The sequence below is a fragment of the Chironomus tepperi genome, unplaced genomic scaffold, assembly GCF_022539635.2.
Source record: "Chironomus tepperi strain 1889 unplaced genomic scaffold, CSIRO-AGI_Ctep_v1 contig_467, whole genome shotgun sequence".
Lineage (NCBI taxonomy): Eukaryota > Metazoa > Arthropoda > Insecta > Diptera > Chironomidae > Chironomus > Chironomus tepperi.
The window spans coordinates 485,632-500,541 of NW_027226589.1; the positions used below are offsets into that span (position 1 = coordinate 485,632).

At 28.2% G+C, this 14,910-nt stretch overlaps 4 protein-coding genes across 4 annotated transcripts; 2 read left to right on the forward strand and 2 right to left on the reverse strand.

Annotated features, from left to right (window-relative positions):
- The first annotated feature begins 1,654 nt into the window (after positions 1–1,654).
- On the forward strand, positions 1,655–3,604 carry LOC139099387 (zinc finger and BTB domain-containing protein 11-like). Its single transcript, XM_070651829.1, has 3 exons — positions 1,655–2,193; positions 2,338–2,781; positions 2,905–3,604. The coding sequence occupies exons 1-3, from the start codon at positions 2,016–2,018 to the stop codon at positions 3,555–3,557; spliced, it is 1,275 nt and encodes a 424-aa protein (XP_070507930.1). The 5' UTR covers positions 1,655–2,015; the 3' UTR covers positions 3,558–3,604.
- Positions 3,605–5,702: 2,098 nt separating this feature from the next.
- Positions 5,703–7,380, reverse strand: LOC139099377 (inositol monophosphatase 1-like). Its single transcript, XM_070651817.1, has 2 exons — positions 7,143–7,380; positions 5,703–6,425 (listed from the first exon to the last, which is right to left on the reverse strand). Exons 1-2 carry the CDS (start codon positions 7,340–7,342, stop codon positions 5,756–5,758), a joined length of 870 nt encoding a protein of 289 aa, XP_070507918.1. The 5' UTR covers positions 7,343–7,380; the 3' UTR covers positions 5,703–5,755.
- A 114-nt stretch (positions 7,381–7,494) lies between these two features.
- On the reverse strand, positions 7,495–9,131 carry LOC139099351 (inositol monophosphatase 1-like). The gene is made up of 2 exons (XM_070651781.1): positions 8,555–9,131; positions 7,495–8,390 (listed from the first exon to the last, which is right to left on the reverse strand). Exons 1-2 carry the CDS (start codon positions 8,752–8,754, stop codon positions 7,706–7,708), a joined length of 885 nt encoding a protein of 294 aa, XP_070507882.1. The 5' UTR covers positions 8,755–9,131; the 3' UTR covers positions 7,495–7,705.
- A 695-nt stretch (positions 9,132–9,826) lies between these two features.
- On the forward strand, positions 9,827–12,894 carry LOC139099350 (uncharacterized). The gene is made up of 2 exons (XM_070651780.1): positions 9,827–10,077; positions 11,060–12,894. The coding sequence occupies exons 1-2, from the start codon at positions 10,070–10,072 to the stop codon at positions 12,423–12,425; spliced, it is 1,374 nt and encodes a 457-aa protein (XP_070507881.1). The 5' UTR covers positions 9,827–10,069; the 3' UTR covers positions 12,426–12,894.
- Positions 12,895–14,910: the final 2,016 nt, after the last annotated feature.

Below are 14,910 nucleotides of genomic sequence, written 5' to 3' on the forward strand. Positions count from 1 at the left end.
ATGTTTATTAAAAACAAAATCCAAAAGGGTCTTTGTCACATGCCTTGATTACTTCCCTATTTAAAATTTAAGAAGGCAGCTTTTATTGAAAGTCTGATTTTCTATTTAAGTCATAGTGAAATTATAGACGTAATTTTTTCGAATTGCATTCATTATTACGATTTTCTTACCTTTTTGAAACCAGAACTCGTCTGATATTTTAAAACAGTTTTTAGATGCTGTTGTTGACCACACAATATCCACCATTAATTGACTCTAGAATTAAATACCACAGGCAATTTTTATTAAAAAATAGTTTCAAAAAGTTAAACAAAATTCGGTTATTTTTTTGTTATATTTGCTATAAAGAATAGAAAAATCAACGCTTACACTGCATATTATTTATGAAATTTGAAAAATTGCATCAAATACGTAAGAATTGAAATATAACAAAATTGCAGTTGCCATAAGTCAAATTTGAGTTATTTAGCCACGTAAAAAATTTGTAAAGTGCATAATGAATTTTAATTTTAATTTAAATTATAAAATTTTATCTTTTTTATTCTCAACTAATTTGAAATCATTATTTGATGATTATACATTTTTTTTCTTTTTATATCAATTGAAATTGCAAAAAAAAACACTAATTAACTTTAAGTTTTTGCAACACGTCTATTCACTTGAATGTTCATCAACAGAATGATTCTCTCAATTCTTTGACATTATAAATTCTCTCAGTCACAACTACAAAAAAGTATTTCAAATTTTCTCCAACTTCAAATTTTCTCTAGCAAATTTTACTAAAGTGAAAATGTAAATGTCATCATTCTCTAAAGGATTAAATGACATTCAACAGTCAAATGCATCAAATTCCAAAAACATATATAGGAAATTCATTGAAATTAATGATTTTAGACTGCTGATTCAACAAATTAAAAACAAAGCGTTGAAAGAATTAAAAACTAAAGAGAAAAATGACAGAAATATGAGCAAAAACTGTAAACAAACGGTTTCCAGTTCATGATCAAATTTATCTTTATCAACAGTCAAGATTTAGAATTAGAGACTAGAGTATCAAAAATCAAAATTCAAACAATTCTAAACAGTTGAAAAATTAACAAAAATGTCAGAAAAAGTGCAAGCACAGCGAAAGGCTTCAAATGAGAAAATTTTATAAGAACACAACATTATAACAGTTTCAATTTCATTTCTGTTCAATTTGTTTCTAAAATTATTGGAAAAATTATCAGCTTTTATCGCATTTGATATTTGTCCGGTCTGTCCGGTCTGTCCAAGGTCGGTCGGTCGTTCGGATCAAAATAATTGATTTGTATTAATAATTTACTGAAGTCAAGAAGTACTTTTTTTCATTTTTTAAATGTCAAATCGAAATTTTTAAGTTTAAGAAAAAAAATTTAAAATTATAGTGCGAAATTGACATTTTATATTAGAATGAAGCAGTCAAAAAATATCCAATAAGATCATCTGTTATTAAAAACAGAATCCAAAGATTCTCTATCCCGTAGAATTCAAAGATTCTCAAAATTTTATCAAAAAGCGAAACTTTTCAATTCAAATTCAAGGATTCTTAAACTTTTACAACTTGTAAACAAAAACATTGAATGTTCATAAACACAAGAAGACAATTCTAAGTCATTAAATTTGCCAACTTTAATGGAATTCTGTCATTTTAGGCAATTATTAAACATTCTGAAATCAATTGTTAAAGTATATTTTAATTGTGAATGAAGATTTATCCAAGAAGGATTAAAATTGTAAATAAGTTAAGAGTTTATTGAAAATAATCGAAAAGTTTTGTTATTTTAATAGAGAAACTTTGGAATATTGCAAAATAAGTTCTTTTGCTGTAAACATGACTTTTAATTCAGTTTTATCATTTGAAGTATTTGATCAACCGTAAAAAGATCTTTAAATCGATAAGATTGTCTGATAAAATCTGTTAAAAAAATCATTTGATTAGTATAAATTTTTGTCAATACTTCAATCCAAACTCGTCCTTAAAACAAACACGCTGAATGAGCATTTCAGAAATATTTCCAGAATCAAAGAATCTTTCACAAATTCCAATCACTAAATCAAAAACTTTCAAAATGAGCAATCAAACATACGAAAATCGCAAATTTCAATGTACAATTTGTCTAAAGAGATTCAAAGCGAGCAATCATCTTAAAGAACATCTGACATTGCATTCAGGTGAGTTGAATTTTGAATTGATTTAGTCGACAAAGATTTCGAAGAAATAACATAATAATATCTGATATTGAACTAATGTCGTGATGAATCTCAAGACTATATATTAAAGTCCTTAATTTCTAACATTTATTTCATTATCAATAGACAAAACAAACTACAAATGTGAAAAATGTCAGATGGAATTCAAAGCACCAGGATCATGGAGGAATCACATGAGAAAAGTTCATGGTTTCGAGTGTCCTCATTGTAAAAAAATATTTTCAACATTGACTCTTTTAAAACAACACAGAATGAGCAAACATAAAGAATTCAGGGGGAAAAAGCTGGAAGATGAAATAGGAATGATTGAAAAAGTTGATGACACTATCAAACAAATTCAAACTCAATCTGGACACAAAAATTTACCTCCAAAACGTACAACAAATTCAGCTCCAAAAAGCATAATCAAGAAAATTTTAGCAAAATCTCGTTTAAATGTGAATTCAAATTTGAATAATCCAAAAAGTGGGAAATTTGTATGCAAGGAATGCGGATTCAAATATACATTGGCTAGGAGTTTACGTAGACATTTGAATACTGCTCATAAAGGTAAGGAATTATGATTTTTATGAGTTTAATAGTTCTAAGAGTGTATATTCTTGGCTTTCACATATCACAATTTAATAAAAATTCAATACAAAAAACTCACAAAAATTTTCATTATCGTTTTAGAACCGTTCAAATACAAATGCACTCATTGTGCCTACACAACAAATCGTTCAGACAACTTCAAATCACACAACGAAAAACATGCAGAAGGAAAATCAATAAAGTGTACAGTTCCGTCTTGTAAACTTGAATTTTTCAGTTTAAAAAACCTTCGAGTTCATCTCAAAAAAGTACATACGGATGGAGTAAAAATTTCAAACGAAATTTCTATTAAAAAAGAGAAAAATTACCATTTTGAAGCTGCTAATTTAGATGAAGAGGAGAGTGCGTTTTTAGAGGAATTAGATCAGAAAATTGGCACTGAAAATGAAGAACTGGATGGAAATGTTAATGAAAGTTTCAAATCTTTTAATAGTTCTTTTTTAAATTCCACAGAAAAGTCATCAAAACTTAATAGTTCGACAGTAGAATTAAAAAAAACCAATCGAATTGTGAAAAAATCAGTACAGCTAAAAATTTCGACTTGTTTTTCACTCAACTCTAAAAAAGAAGATAATAATTCAAAAAAAGTCAAAAATGAAAAAGCAAAGCCGGCAGGAAGTTCAGTTAGTTATGAATGCTGTGAATGTAAAATTGATTTTCCAGGCAACACTGAGTTATGGGAACATTTGTTAGCTGTTCATTATCATAAAATGAAGAATAATGTAAAGAAATAATAAAAACTGTTAAAGCTCAAATAAATTTTTGTAATTTTTTATCAAAATTTTTGAAGTGTTAATGGAACTGAATATATTATTAAAAAAATATATAATTTGTATACAGATGCTGCGATTAATAATACATTGTTTTATTTCCTTAGAACCAACAGTTTATAATGGAATCATGTTGCAATTCGGAAATTGTACTTGAAATATTTACAATGTAACTAAAAATTGGGAACTTTATTTGTTCTGAAAAATAATTTTATATGGTTTTAGTTCATAACATTCTACTGAATGTCATAAACTATATAGCAAGTCGAGTTGAGTTGACTGCAAAATCTGGTTTGTGTAATAAATTTAAATAATATTTCCTAAAGTTTTTAAAACAAATTCCAAATTTTTAATTAAAAGTTCCATCTATATATCATTAATCAATCACGAAAATTTCAAAATTTTGTAAAAATTAATAAACACATGAAAAATGAGAAAACGTTATGTTCATCAATTTCAATTTGTCAAATTGATTTAATATCCACTAATTTGTGAGTCGATGTGGCTCGGTGACGGAATTGTTTAGTACTTCGGTATATAATTAATGCAACACCGATCCAGCGGCTCACAGATTTGTACTCTGATGTAATTTATTTAATTTTTAACAACTCGTACTATTGCTGACTTTTCTTGAGAGTATTAAAAATATTTATAAACTCTTTTCGAGACCTAGTTATTAAATCTTATTTAAGGCTCAGAAATATATATATACATTCATTTCATCACGAATAATTTTAAAATCGTGCAACTTTACTTTTGTTTTCCTTTAAACTATATACATGTGTGCAACTTTATTAATTTTGCAATTACTTTAAAAGGAAGTTGACTTCTTCCAATTGAATTCAGTTTTGTTGCACAATTTAAAGCTGTGGTTATAAATTTAAATTAAAATGAAATTTACAACAATTTTGAGTTTTTCTTTGAGTTTAAGTAAGTTTTATTTTAAATTTAAATAACATTTTTAAAAACTTTTTGAAAACAAGTTTCAAAAGTGCGCTAAAAAATAATTCAGCATCTGATATTGTAATTCATGCATAATGAAGATAAAGTGAGAAGGATACGAAAATTCACTATGAAGTCAACCAGGGTTGTTAAAAGCAGAATCTGGTGTGTTTTGAAAATATGTCACAGGTAAAAATGTGTGGATATGTGTGGAAAATGTGTGAATATCCACACAAATCCACACATTTCCACACATATCCACACATTTTTCCCTGTCACACATGAAATATGTGACATATGTGTACACATTCTGTAAAACAGAATATGTTGTAACAACCCTGAAGGCAACTTTTATTGAATCTAATGTTAAATTAGAACAAAAGCTGTTTTTCAAAAAAAGTAAAGAAAATAATTAAATTTCTGAAAAAAAAAAAAAAAAAAAAAAACATTTTAAGACCTGGGCTAACCCGGACCTTCAATAGGAAAATGTTCAAAATTTGTCAAAAATTTCAATATTTGTATGGAGTTTTTGACTTGTTGAAAAGTCGTAAAATTTTGCTGTTTTGTCGGGACACAGCAGCAAGGTAGAAAAGTACAGCAGCGTCCCGACAAAAATACAGCAGATGGCCGCCCTACATAAAAGTCATATTAATATTATCCAAATTCATAGCCACAATGTATTTATTGTTTTCTAGCTCTCTTAGCCTTCACAAATGCAGGCACACCATCATGGGAGTCTTCGTGGGGTCCATCATGGAGTCCTTCATGGCTAGAGCATTGTCAACAGGCATGTTTGCTTTGTGGTCCATATCCATTTGATCCACTTTGCGATTGTAGTTCAATTTTTGGTGTCAAATGTTCTCCTCCATTTGATCCATCAGAGTATCCATTTTCAGATTACTCATCCGATTTCATTGAATCATCAGCTGATTCAACAGCCGAAATATCACCTGAATCTGTAACTGAAGCGCGTTAAAGTTAAAAAATTTAGATTTATATAAATTTATAACGGATTATTTATTTAAATAAAAATAGTCAAGGAAAACTATGTGATTTTAATTTATAAAATAAAAGAATAGAAACTCAGAATTAATATCAAGATGAAGCAAAATATCTATGAGATCCCAATGAATCAAATTTAGTTTTTTGAAGTAAATAAAACAAAAATTTATTTTTCCATAATCGTCTATAATTTGGTTTAGCCAACATGTTTTCGCAATTTACATATTTTTATTCAGTAACTGTCTTGGAAGTTTTCCTTCACTTTCCAATTTCAAGTCAATTTCATCAATCAGTTCCTTTATTTCCAATGCAATTTTCAGAGTTCCTGCAGCAATTATATTCGGTTTCATAATATTATATTCACCGCCACTTTTATCAATCACAACTCCACCAGCTTCACGAACTATCAGCGCACCAGCAGCTATATCCCATGGCTTTAAATATTCAATATTATAAGCATCAATTGCACCTTTCGCAACATAACCAAGTGTCAATGCAGCAGATCCAAGTGCACGAATACCAATTGTCTTTTGAAGAAATTTCACTGTTCTTTCCATAAATGATGGAGTAAATGCTGGGACGCATCCAAGTGAAATTTCATGAGCTACTAAAGATCCTCGCAATTGTTCAGCCTTACTGGCAAAAATTCTATTTCCATTTAAGAATGCACCTTGACCTTTGCGGGCTGAGTAAAATTCATTTAGGACTGGGTTAAATAAAAATGAGAATTTTAAGTCACTATTAACAACAAATGCAACTGAAATGCAAACGAAGTGAAGCTTTTTAACAAAATTGATAGTTCCATCGATTGGGTCAATTATCCATGTTGGAACAGATGTTAACACAGATTCATTTATTGCTGTTGCTTGTTCTTCTTCCGCTATGAATCTAAATTAATAATAAAAAAAAAAATTTAAGACATAAAAGTGAAGTTTAATATATCGAAACTTATTATGTAATTCATTTTACTTATATTACAAAAATAATCAAGATTTTGTTTTAATTGTCGTTTCTTATCACAAAATACCGCAAGTCAGTATGCTCTCTGAACGATAGGAATTATTTACATTCTGATAAAAGAAAATTAATATTAATCTTTAGTGTAATTATTAGTATAATATTATAATCACATCAAACTCATCACTAGAGTTCAGTACAACAGACAAATTGCGTAAATAAGCGTCTTTTCGTATTAAGGAAATGCACCGAAAATTGAAATTTTTTTATTCATGAGAACCAAAAAAACAAACAAGTTAATCAGCTGAAATCATAATACCAAGATATCTTAGAGGCTTTTGGGCATGTCATGAACATCCTTCTAAAAAAACAAAAGACTTTCGCTTTCGTACAAAATTTTAAATTGAGTGATAACTACGATTTTACGCCAAGCGAAAAAAATATGAAAATAATATGGTATCGGTTAACTGATTTGTGTTATTCGGAATATCTAAGGATTTTCTAAGCAATCGACTGCTTTACATCAAAAATTCATAAATTTGCAGTACAAGAGAGAAGAAGCTAGGAAACCAATAGCTACCGAAACAAAATATTTTATTAATCCCAATTTTTAAAGATTTACTTGATGTTATACTTATTAATACTCACTTATGATCTGGATATTTCTCTTTGATTCCATTGATCAAAACATTCTCAATTTTTCCATCATAAAATGTCACAAGATCATGATCTGCACCTTTATTTGTCACTTCACCACAATCTTTGAAGCCTTCCAACAAAATATCACCACACTGTCTGACTAAATTATCAACAAAGTTAAAACATTCGTCTAATTCGTCTGGAGTCATTTTTATAAATTAAATATAATGATGATAAAACTCGTGTTTTTGTTGAGATTTGATTGTTTGAAGAGAGCATTTGAGAGAATAATTTTGAGACTTTATTGTGATTATCATGAAGAGAATTGAGAGACAAGGTGTGAAAACTTTATTATAAAATGCGTCAAAATTATTTAGTGCTCTACAATATTTATGTTTATTTGAATAAAATTTATCAGTGGTGGAACAGTTAGTAGTTTTGAAAATTTTCATCTAGAATTTTAGGTTTATGTTCAATTAAAATAATATTTAAGTTTGTCGTGGCACAAAAAAAAAGGTCATCCATCACTGATAAAGTTATAGTAAACTAATTTTCAACTAACTGCCATTTTATTATTGTGATTTGAACATTTTACTTTTGTCCATCAACTGCCTGGGATGCTTTCCTTCAGCCTCCAATCTCTCATCGATTTCGTCAAATATTTCTTTTATTTCTAACGCAATTTTCAGAGTTCCTGCAGCAATTATATTCGGTTTCATGATATTATATTCACCTCCGTTTATGTCAATCACAACTCCACCAGCTTCATGAATTATTAGCACACCAGCAGCTATGTCCCATGGCTTTAAATATTCAATTGTATAAGCATCAATAACACCTGATGCAACATAAGCTAGGGTCAATGCTGCTGATCCAAATACTCTAATTCCAATTGATTTTCGTAAAAATGTCACCGTTCTTTCCATGAACAGATGCTGGAATGCTGGAATTGCACCAACATGAATGCACTGTGCGATCAAAGAGCCTTTCAGTTCCTCTGATTTACTTGCAAAAATTCTGTTTCCATTTAAAAATGCACCTTGACCTTTGCGTGCTGAGAAAAATTCATTTAAGATTGGATTGAATAAAAATGCAATTTTAATATCATTGTCAATAACAAGAGCAACTGAAATACAGACGAAATGAAGCTTTTTGACAAAATTTGTTGTTCCATCGATTGGATCAATTATCCATGTTGGATTGGGAGTTAAAATTGGTGGTTGTTTTGTGGATGATTGTTCCTCTTCTGCGATGAATCTAAAATTATTCGCAAGATTTACTTAATCATTTATTTAATTGCTCATGATTTTGCAAAATAATCTTATCTTTATTCATGTTTGTTGATTACTTTGTCCATCGTTGATTTGATAAGATTTGCTTATACTTAAACATTAGAAATTTACATGTAAGTCTTTACTCACTTATGTTTCGGATATTTCTCTTTAATTCCATTAATCAGCACATTCTCTATTTTACGATCATAGATAGTTACAAGATCGTAATGTGATCCTTTATTTTCAACTTCTCCACAGTCTTTGAAGCCATAAATTAATATTTCACCACATTGTCTAACTAAATTTTCAACAAACACAAAACATTCGTTTAATTCTTCTGGTGTCATTTTTGTAAATAAACAATTTGGTGATAAATGTTCTCTCTTGATTTTTTATTTATTTAGAAATATAGAGAGAGTAAAATACGTTTGTGATAATGTTTAAAACACTTTCGAGAGAAAAAAGATAAGACATAAAACATGACGATCATCCATACCTAGCAGAATTGAAATCTGAAATTCTGAAAATGATGAACATGAAAAGATTTGCAATTTCGAGTAAATCGTTTTAAATCACAATTTTTTTTTCACGGTCAATGAGATTAAAATAATCTCATATGTTAAGACTAAAAAACAACTAATTTTTATTTCATACTGACCTACATTAATGCCAGACGATAATTTTTCCAAAATCAGCAACGACTTTTGATTATTAATAATAAATGAACATGCTAAATATCAAAATAAAATGGATATTGTTAATCACTATCATTAAAAAATGATTCTAATGTTAATAAGTTAAAAATGATGCCATTTTGTCAGATATTGAGGCTATTTTAAAATTTAAACTAGGTTTGGTTAGCACAAATTAAGCTTAAACGATTTTTTTTCAAAACATTACCATATTTTCCTTTATAAATTTCACACGATTATAAAATCAAACGAATAACAACCAGAGCAACGGCGATTAAGGATATTCTTTTCAAATCGTCATATAAATATCATGAAATCAAAAACGCAATAAAAATGAAATTACGCTACTGCTCATGGCATACTTACAGACAACAAATCTTAAACTTTTCCATCGACGCAACTAGGTCGCTTACGATCCTTCTATATGCCAATTGAACTTTCTAAGTCTCTTTTTTGTTTTTTCTCTTTCTGATTAGTATTGATTATGATGAGGCTAGAACATCAATAAATATTAATTGCCGACATTCATTACTGTTACAATTCTCATTGTTCTTATCAGTTCGATGAACCAATTTTGATTTGCTTTTTTCTCTCCTTTTAATCCATCATCGATTTACGTTTTTGATTTCATCATTCAGTACCAATTGTAAGCTCATAGTTAAACGTCGTTTTTGAAAGGATTAACAGCTTTTCTAGAAATATATAAATAAAACGCACTATTTATATCAAATTAACTCGCAGTTGATTAATTAGTTTATTGTGATTAAAGCATATTAAATGCGTAAAAGTCTTTGAGACGGAGTTGTCAAAATTTCATCGCAATAGGAAGGAGATACAAAGAGAATTTTATGAGAATCTTCTGTATTTATTGTGAAAGTAATTGAAGGAGAAATATCAGAATTAAAAAAGAGTTCATATAGAACAGTTAAGTGGATAGTGAAATTAATACAAGAATCAATAGACTATAGATATGGCACGGTAAGTAATTATTTATTCTATAAAATATATATAATTTATACTTTAGTGATTTTTCATGTCAAAAAAATTGCGCTCTTAAGCAAACAACTAACATATTCAGATAAAGTTTTAATTCACAATTTCTGCAATTTACAATGGTCAAAAATGATTTTGAAAATCGTAATTTCTACAATTCATTCAAATTTTGAGAATAAATTTAATTCTTGTTCAAATTCAAAAAAAAATAAAAAATAAAAGTAATTGTTGCTATTCTTATAATTTTATAAATATAAAATAAAGTTTTAAAAATTGCAAAATTAATTATTTCAGAATAGACTAGATCCTAGTTTGATTTTTGTTTTTGCAGATTTGCGAGACAAAAAACAAAATTTTAAATTCAACATAGTAATTAAAACTTAAAAACAAAATAATAATTTAAAAATTTTAAATGAGCTTTAAGTTACATTGTGTTCTCGAAAAATTAATAAGGTTTAAAAATCGTGAATGCCTTTTTAAAATTTTTTTATACGAGATATAAGAAACTGTTGATTTATTCTAAGGATGAAGAGATGAATGTCTAGATTTTATTATGCCTGAAACAATGAAAAACTCAAAAATTGTTTAAATTCTTTAAATAAATTTAAAGTATCTTAAATAACAAAATCTCAACAAGTCTGAAAGACCTGTAAAAAGGATACAGTAAAATAAGTTTAGCAGAAAATATAAAATTACAAAGAAAAATTAAAAATTACAGTTTAATTAAAAACGAATCACGATACATTGAAGTGATTTAATTATTAAAATAATTACCAATGATTAATTTTTCTGTAAATAAATTGACCATTTAATGGCTTTATGTATATTCAGTCTAATTGCGCAATAAGATAAGAAATGGCCCATCCAATCTGCGCAACAATAAAATCACAAAAGGATCAATGTCTTATTTGATTTCATCATAATTCAAATTCCACTTTATTAATCTCAATAAATTTTTCTTGAACAGCTCTAGAATTCCCATTCTTTTGTCTGCAATTTGCATTATTTTGATGACTTTTGGCATCGACTCGATTTCTTCCGCAAACGTTTCAAATACATCAACATCAGACAAGGTCAAATATGTACGATGTCTCTTTACAACAAGCTACAATTATGGCGTAATTAGGGATCTTTATACATGCGAAATATCAGGACGACTTCATATTACCAGACGTGGTACATCAATTAATCGCATTGATGGTTTTCATATGCAAGGCAAAAGGACAAAAGAAGTTCAGGCATTTAAAGGCGATGCATCAATTATCAATTATTTCCCAAAGGATCTTGAGAAACAATTTCCAAATTTAATTGTAATTCTCTTGAATCTTGTGCAGTTGAAGGAAATTCGTCAAACTGATCTCAAACCATTCACAGATTTACGTTATCTTGATCTTTTCGAAAATAAAATTGAATTTTTGGAAGCTGATTTATTCAAATATAACAGAAGATTGGAAGTAATTTGGCTGAGCAACAACAAAATTAAATTTATCGACGACAACGTCTTTCAAGGATTGGGAATTACGAGTCTTTTTCTTGCTTATAATGAGTGCGTCTCAAAATCCGTTAATGATAATCCAACAAGTCTCATGTACTTCCTGGATTTAATTAAAATTTCATGCGGAGTTAAATCCAAAAATGCTAAATATAATCCAAAGGATCGTTTGGTTAATGATGATGACTATGACGATGACTTATTGCCAGAAGAAAAGACCTCAAATGAGACAGAAGCAATTATACAAGGTTTGACAGCACAGCTCCGTACAGTTGAAGATGAAGTTGCACGCCTTAAGAAGAAACGTGAGCAGGCATTGAATTGGCTTGTACAGTATGAAGACGAGAATAAGAAGCTGAAAGCTGAACAGAATGAGACCATAGCAAAAATGACAGCTTTGGAAGAAAATTTAAAGAAAACCGAAAATACCGGCGTTGATTTTGTGAAACAACTTTTTGCGCTTCGCATGGATTTGAATAAACAATCAGAATCGACAAATGGAATTGTAGTAGACCTCAAAAACAAAATCAATACCGACAAAGAAACATTAAAGAACATGGAAAGTGATCTTTCGAAAATTCGCGACCAAAATTTTAAACTTTTTGAAGAAAATCGTAAATTAAATCAAAATTATGACGCTCTTAAAGACAGTAAGGATGGCCGTGACGTTACATTTATTACAGTGATTGTATTAATGGCAATGACACTTGTTGGAGTTGTTGGATTTAATTTTTATAAAAAGATTCGTGTTAGTCCAATGATTAGGAAATTCAATGACTTTGAAAATGCAACAATGAAGCTTGTTGATGAGGATCATAATGGTTCAGCATCTGTACATTAAGATGAAATTTCAGGTATCTGAAATGTTTGTGATCTTGTGAAGGAACTAAAATTTATTCTTAGTAATTCGACCATTAAAAAGTTAATTTTAAACATCGAGCTCTGTTTGCAACTAAGCTGATTTTTTCAACATTTTAACGGCCAGTTTACTAAGGTATTAGATATGCATGCTCATTAGGTATTGTAGGACAATAAATATAATCATATTAATATGTAAATCATAATATTTTTCTTTCAATATTTCATTATTATTAAATTTTCGCTAATAGTAAAAATTAGTTAATCGATCGCCAGATTGATTTTGATATGTATAGCGATTTCAATCCGAATCCAATTTTTGTTCGATTAATAGATTTTTGCTATTCGAATTTATTATTAATTTTAAAATTGTCAATTGAATCTCAATTGCGAATTAAATCAGTTTTTATGTAAAATTAATTAATAAAGTTATTAAATTAGTTAATAATCAATATTTTCACTTTGCATCATTTAAAATTTCTAAGGTACTTTTGACAAAAAACAACAGATTTTCCATTGGCTAGAATTGACTGATATGAACATCTGTGCTATACAGAACTGTCAGATATTTGAAAAAATAAATAACTACTTTCAAATTTGCAAAAAAAAAAATCAGCATATAGCATCTATAGTGCAGAAAAAAAATTACAATGATAGGTCAATATTTCATTCAGTTTTATAAACGTATATTTTCTGTTTATTATTATTTGTGCAATTATGATTAGAAATTGATTGACTGACAAATAATTATCAGCAACACAGTTGTTGGCATTGTTTTAAAAAAAAGTTTTAAAAGTGATTTTCCAGCAATTATAAATTTATAATGTTTACTTATTAATGATTTGTAATTCAAAACGGATTTATTTTGAGACGTTAAAAATAAAAAATTGTTCGTAATATCAAAAACTATGAAGTCAATGACTTAAAAATTATTGTCTATTCACTTGTTATCTTTTCTAAGCTAACTTTTAGGAATCCATTATTGAACTTGTTACCGACTCAATACATAAAATTCTCTCAACCAATTTTAACTAACGGTTTAGAGAATTTTAAATAATTCAAATTTATTTATTACAATGTATTAGAACAATGTGTGAGACACAGTGATTTAGTCCCTACAGATCATTTCATCTTCACAGAATATAAACAATTTAGTCACGATTCATCAACTCACAAAAAATAATAAAAATGTCAATAAGTGAAAGTTATTACAATAATTTCCATTCTCAGAATGAGGAATTTGAAGTAAATGTAAGTAAAGTTTAATTCACACCGAATTTTCAATTTGGATTGGAAAAATTTAGAATATTTAAAAATTTTCAAATAAAATAAATTGTTTTTCAAATAATATAAATTGATGGACCAGGAATTTTTTTGACTAAAAGGATTTGATCTCATTCGGTTTAATTGATTGTTTCCAACCAAGAGTAGGGGCCTTTCAAGCACTACGTATAAAGAAAAATTAATATTTTTAACCCCTTCTCTCTTCGTAACTCAAATTTCCATTTAAAATTTTTTTATTGTTCAGGGCGTAACAAAAGCTCAACAATCTTCCATCTTCTAAGCATGAACGACTCGTTATTTCATTCAGGAGCGTAGCCAACAATAAACGAAATACCAGATCAAAATTGTTTAAATCGGTAGTTTTAAATGGCATTATATAGTACATAAGCGACTTTGCGAAATCAACCCCAAAATTCTTCGCTGTTTTAGGGTTTTTAACACAAAACCAAAAATTCTTTTTTTTGCGATATTCCTTTTAAGATTTTGCTATTTAGTTATTTTACAGCCTATATACGCCTCTGACACTCATAATCATCTCAATACAATGAAATTATATTCTTAAAATGTATTATATTTCAATAAATTTTTTTATTTACAGTCGCCCAGAATCATGTTAGAAATGATTGTTGAAATTATTTCGCACTTAAATGAAATTGAAGATTTGAGAAGTTGTATGATGTTATCGAAAGAAATCAGAAATTACATATTTGGGTCACCAAAAATCCTGCGAAAAATTGAAATTACTTTCAAATCGGATGTCAAATTTGAGGAAATTATTCAATTTTTAAATGACAGAGGAAAATTTATAAAACAAATTAAAATTCTGGAAAACATAAACGAAAATGAAAATTTAGATCCAATGCTGATTACGAAAAGAAAACTGGAAATTTGGAGGCATTCGTTCATGTACATAACCCAAATTTTTCTATAATTAAAATTGAACAAAATGTCAAAAATTCATTTAGGTTGCCACGACTAAAGAAATTAATAATAGAGACAGATGACTCTGGAAATTTTATCGAAAATGCCAGAAATGTGAAAAATTTGGAAATTTTGAAATGTTTTCATCATAAAGCACCAACTGTTGAGAATTTAACAAATTTTTTATGTAAACAAGTAAATCTAAAGAAATTGTCTTTAAAATATTCAATTTTATATGTATCAAAATCATTTCCAACTCGAGA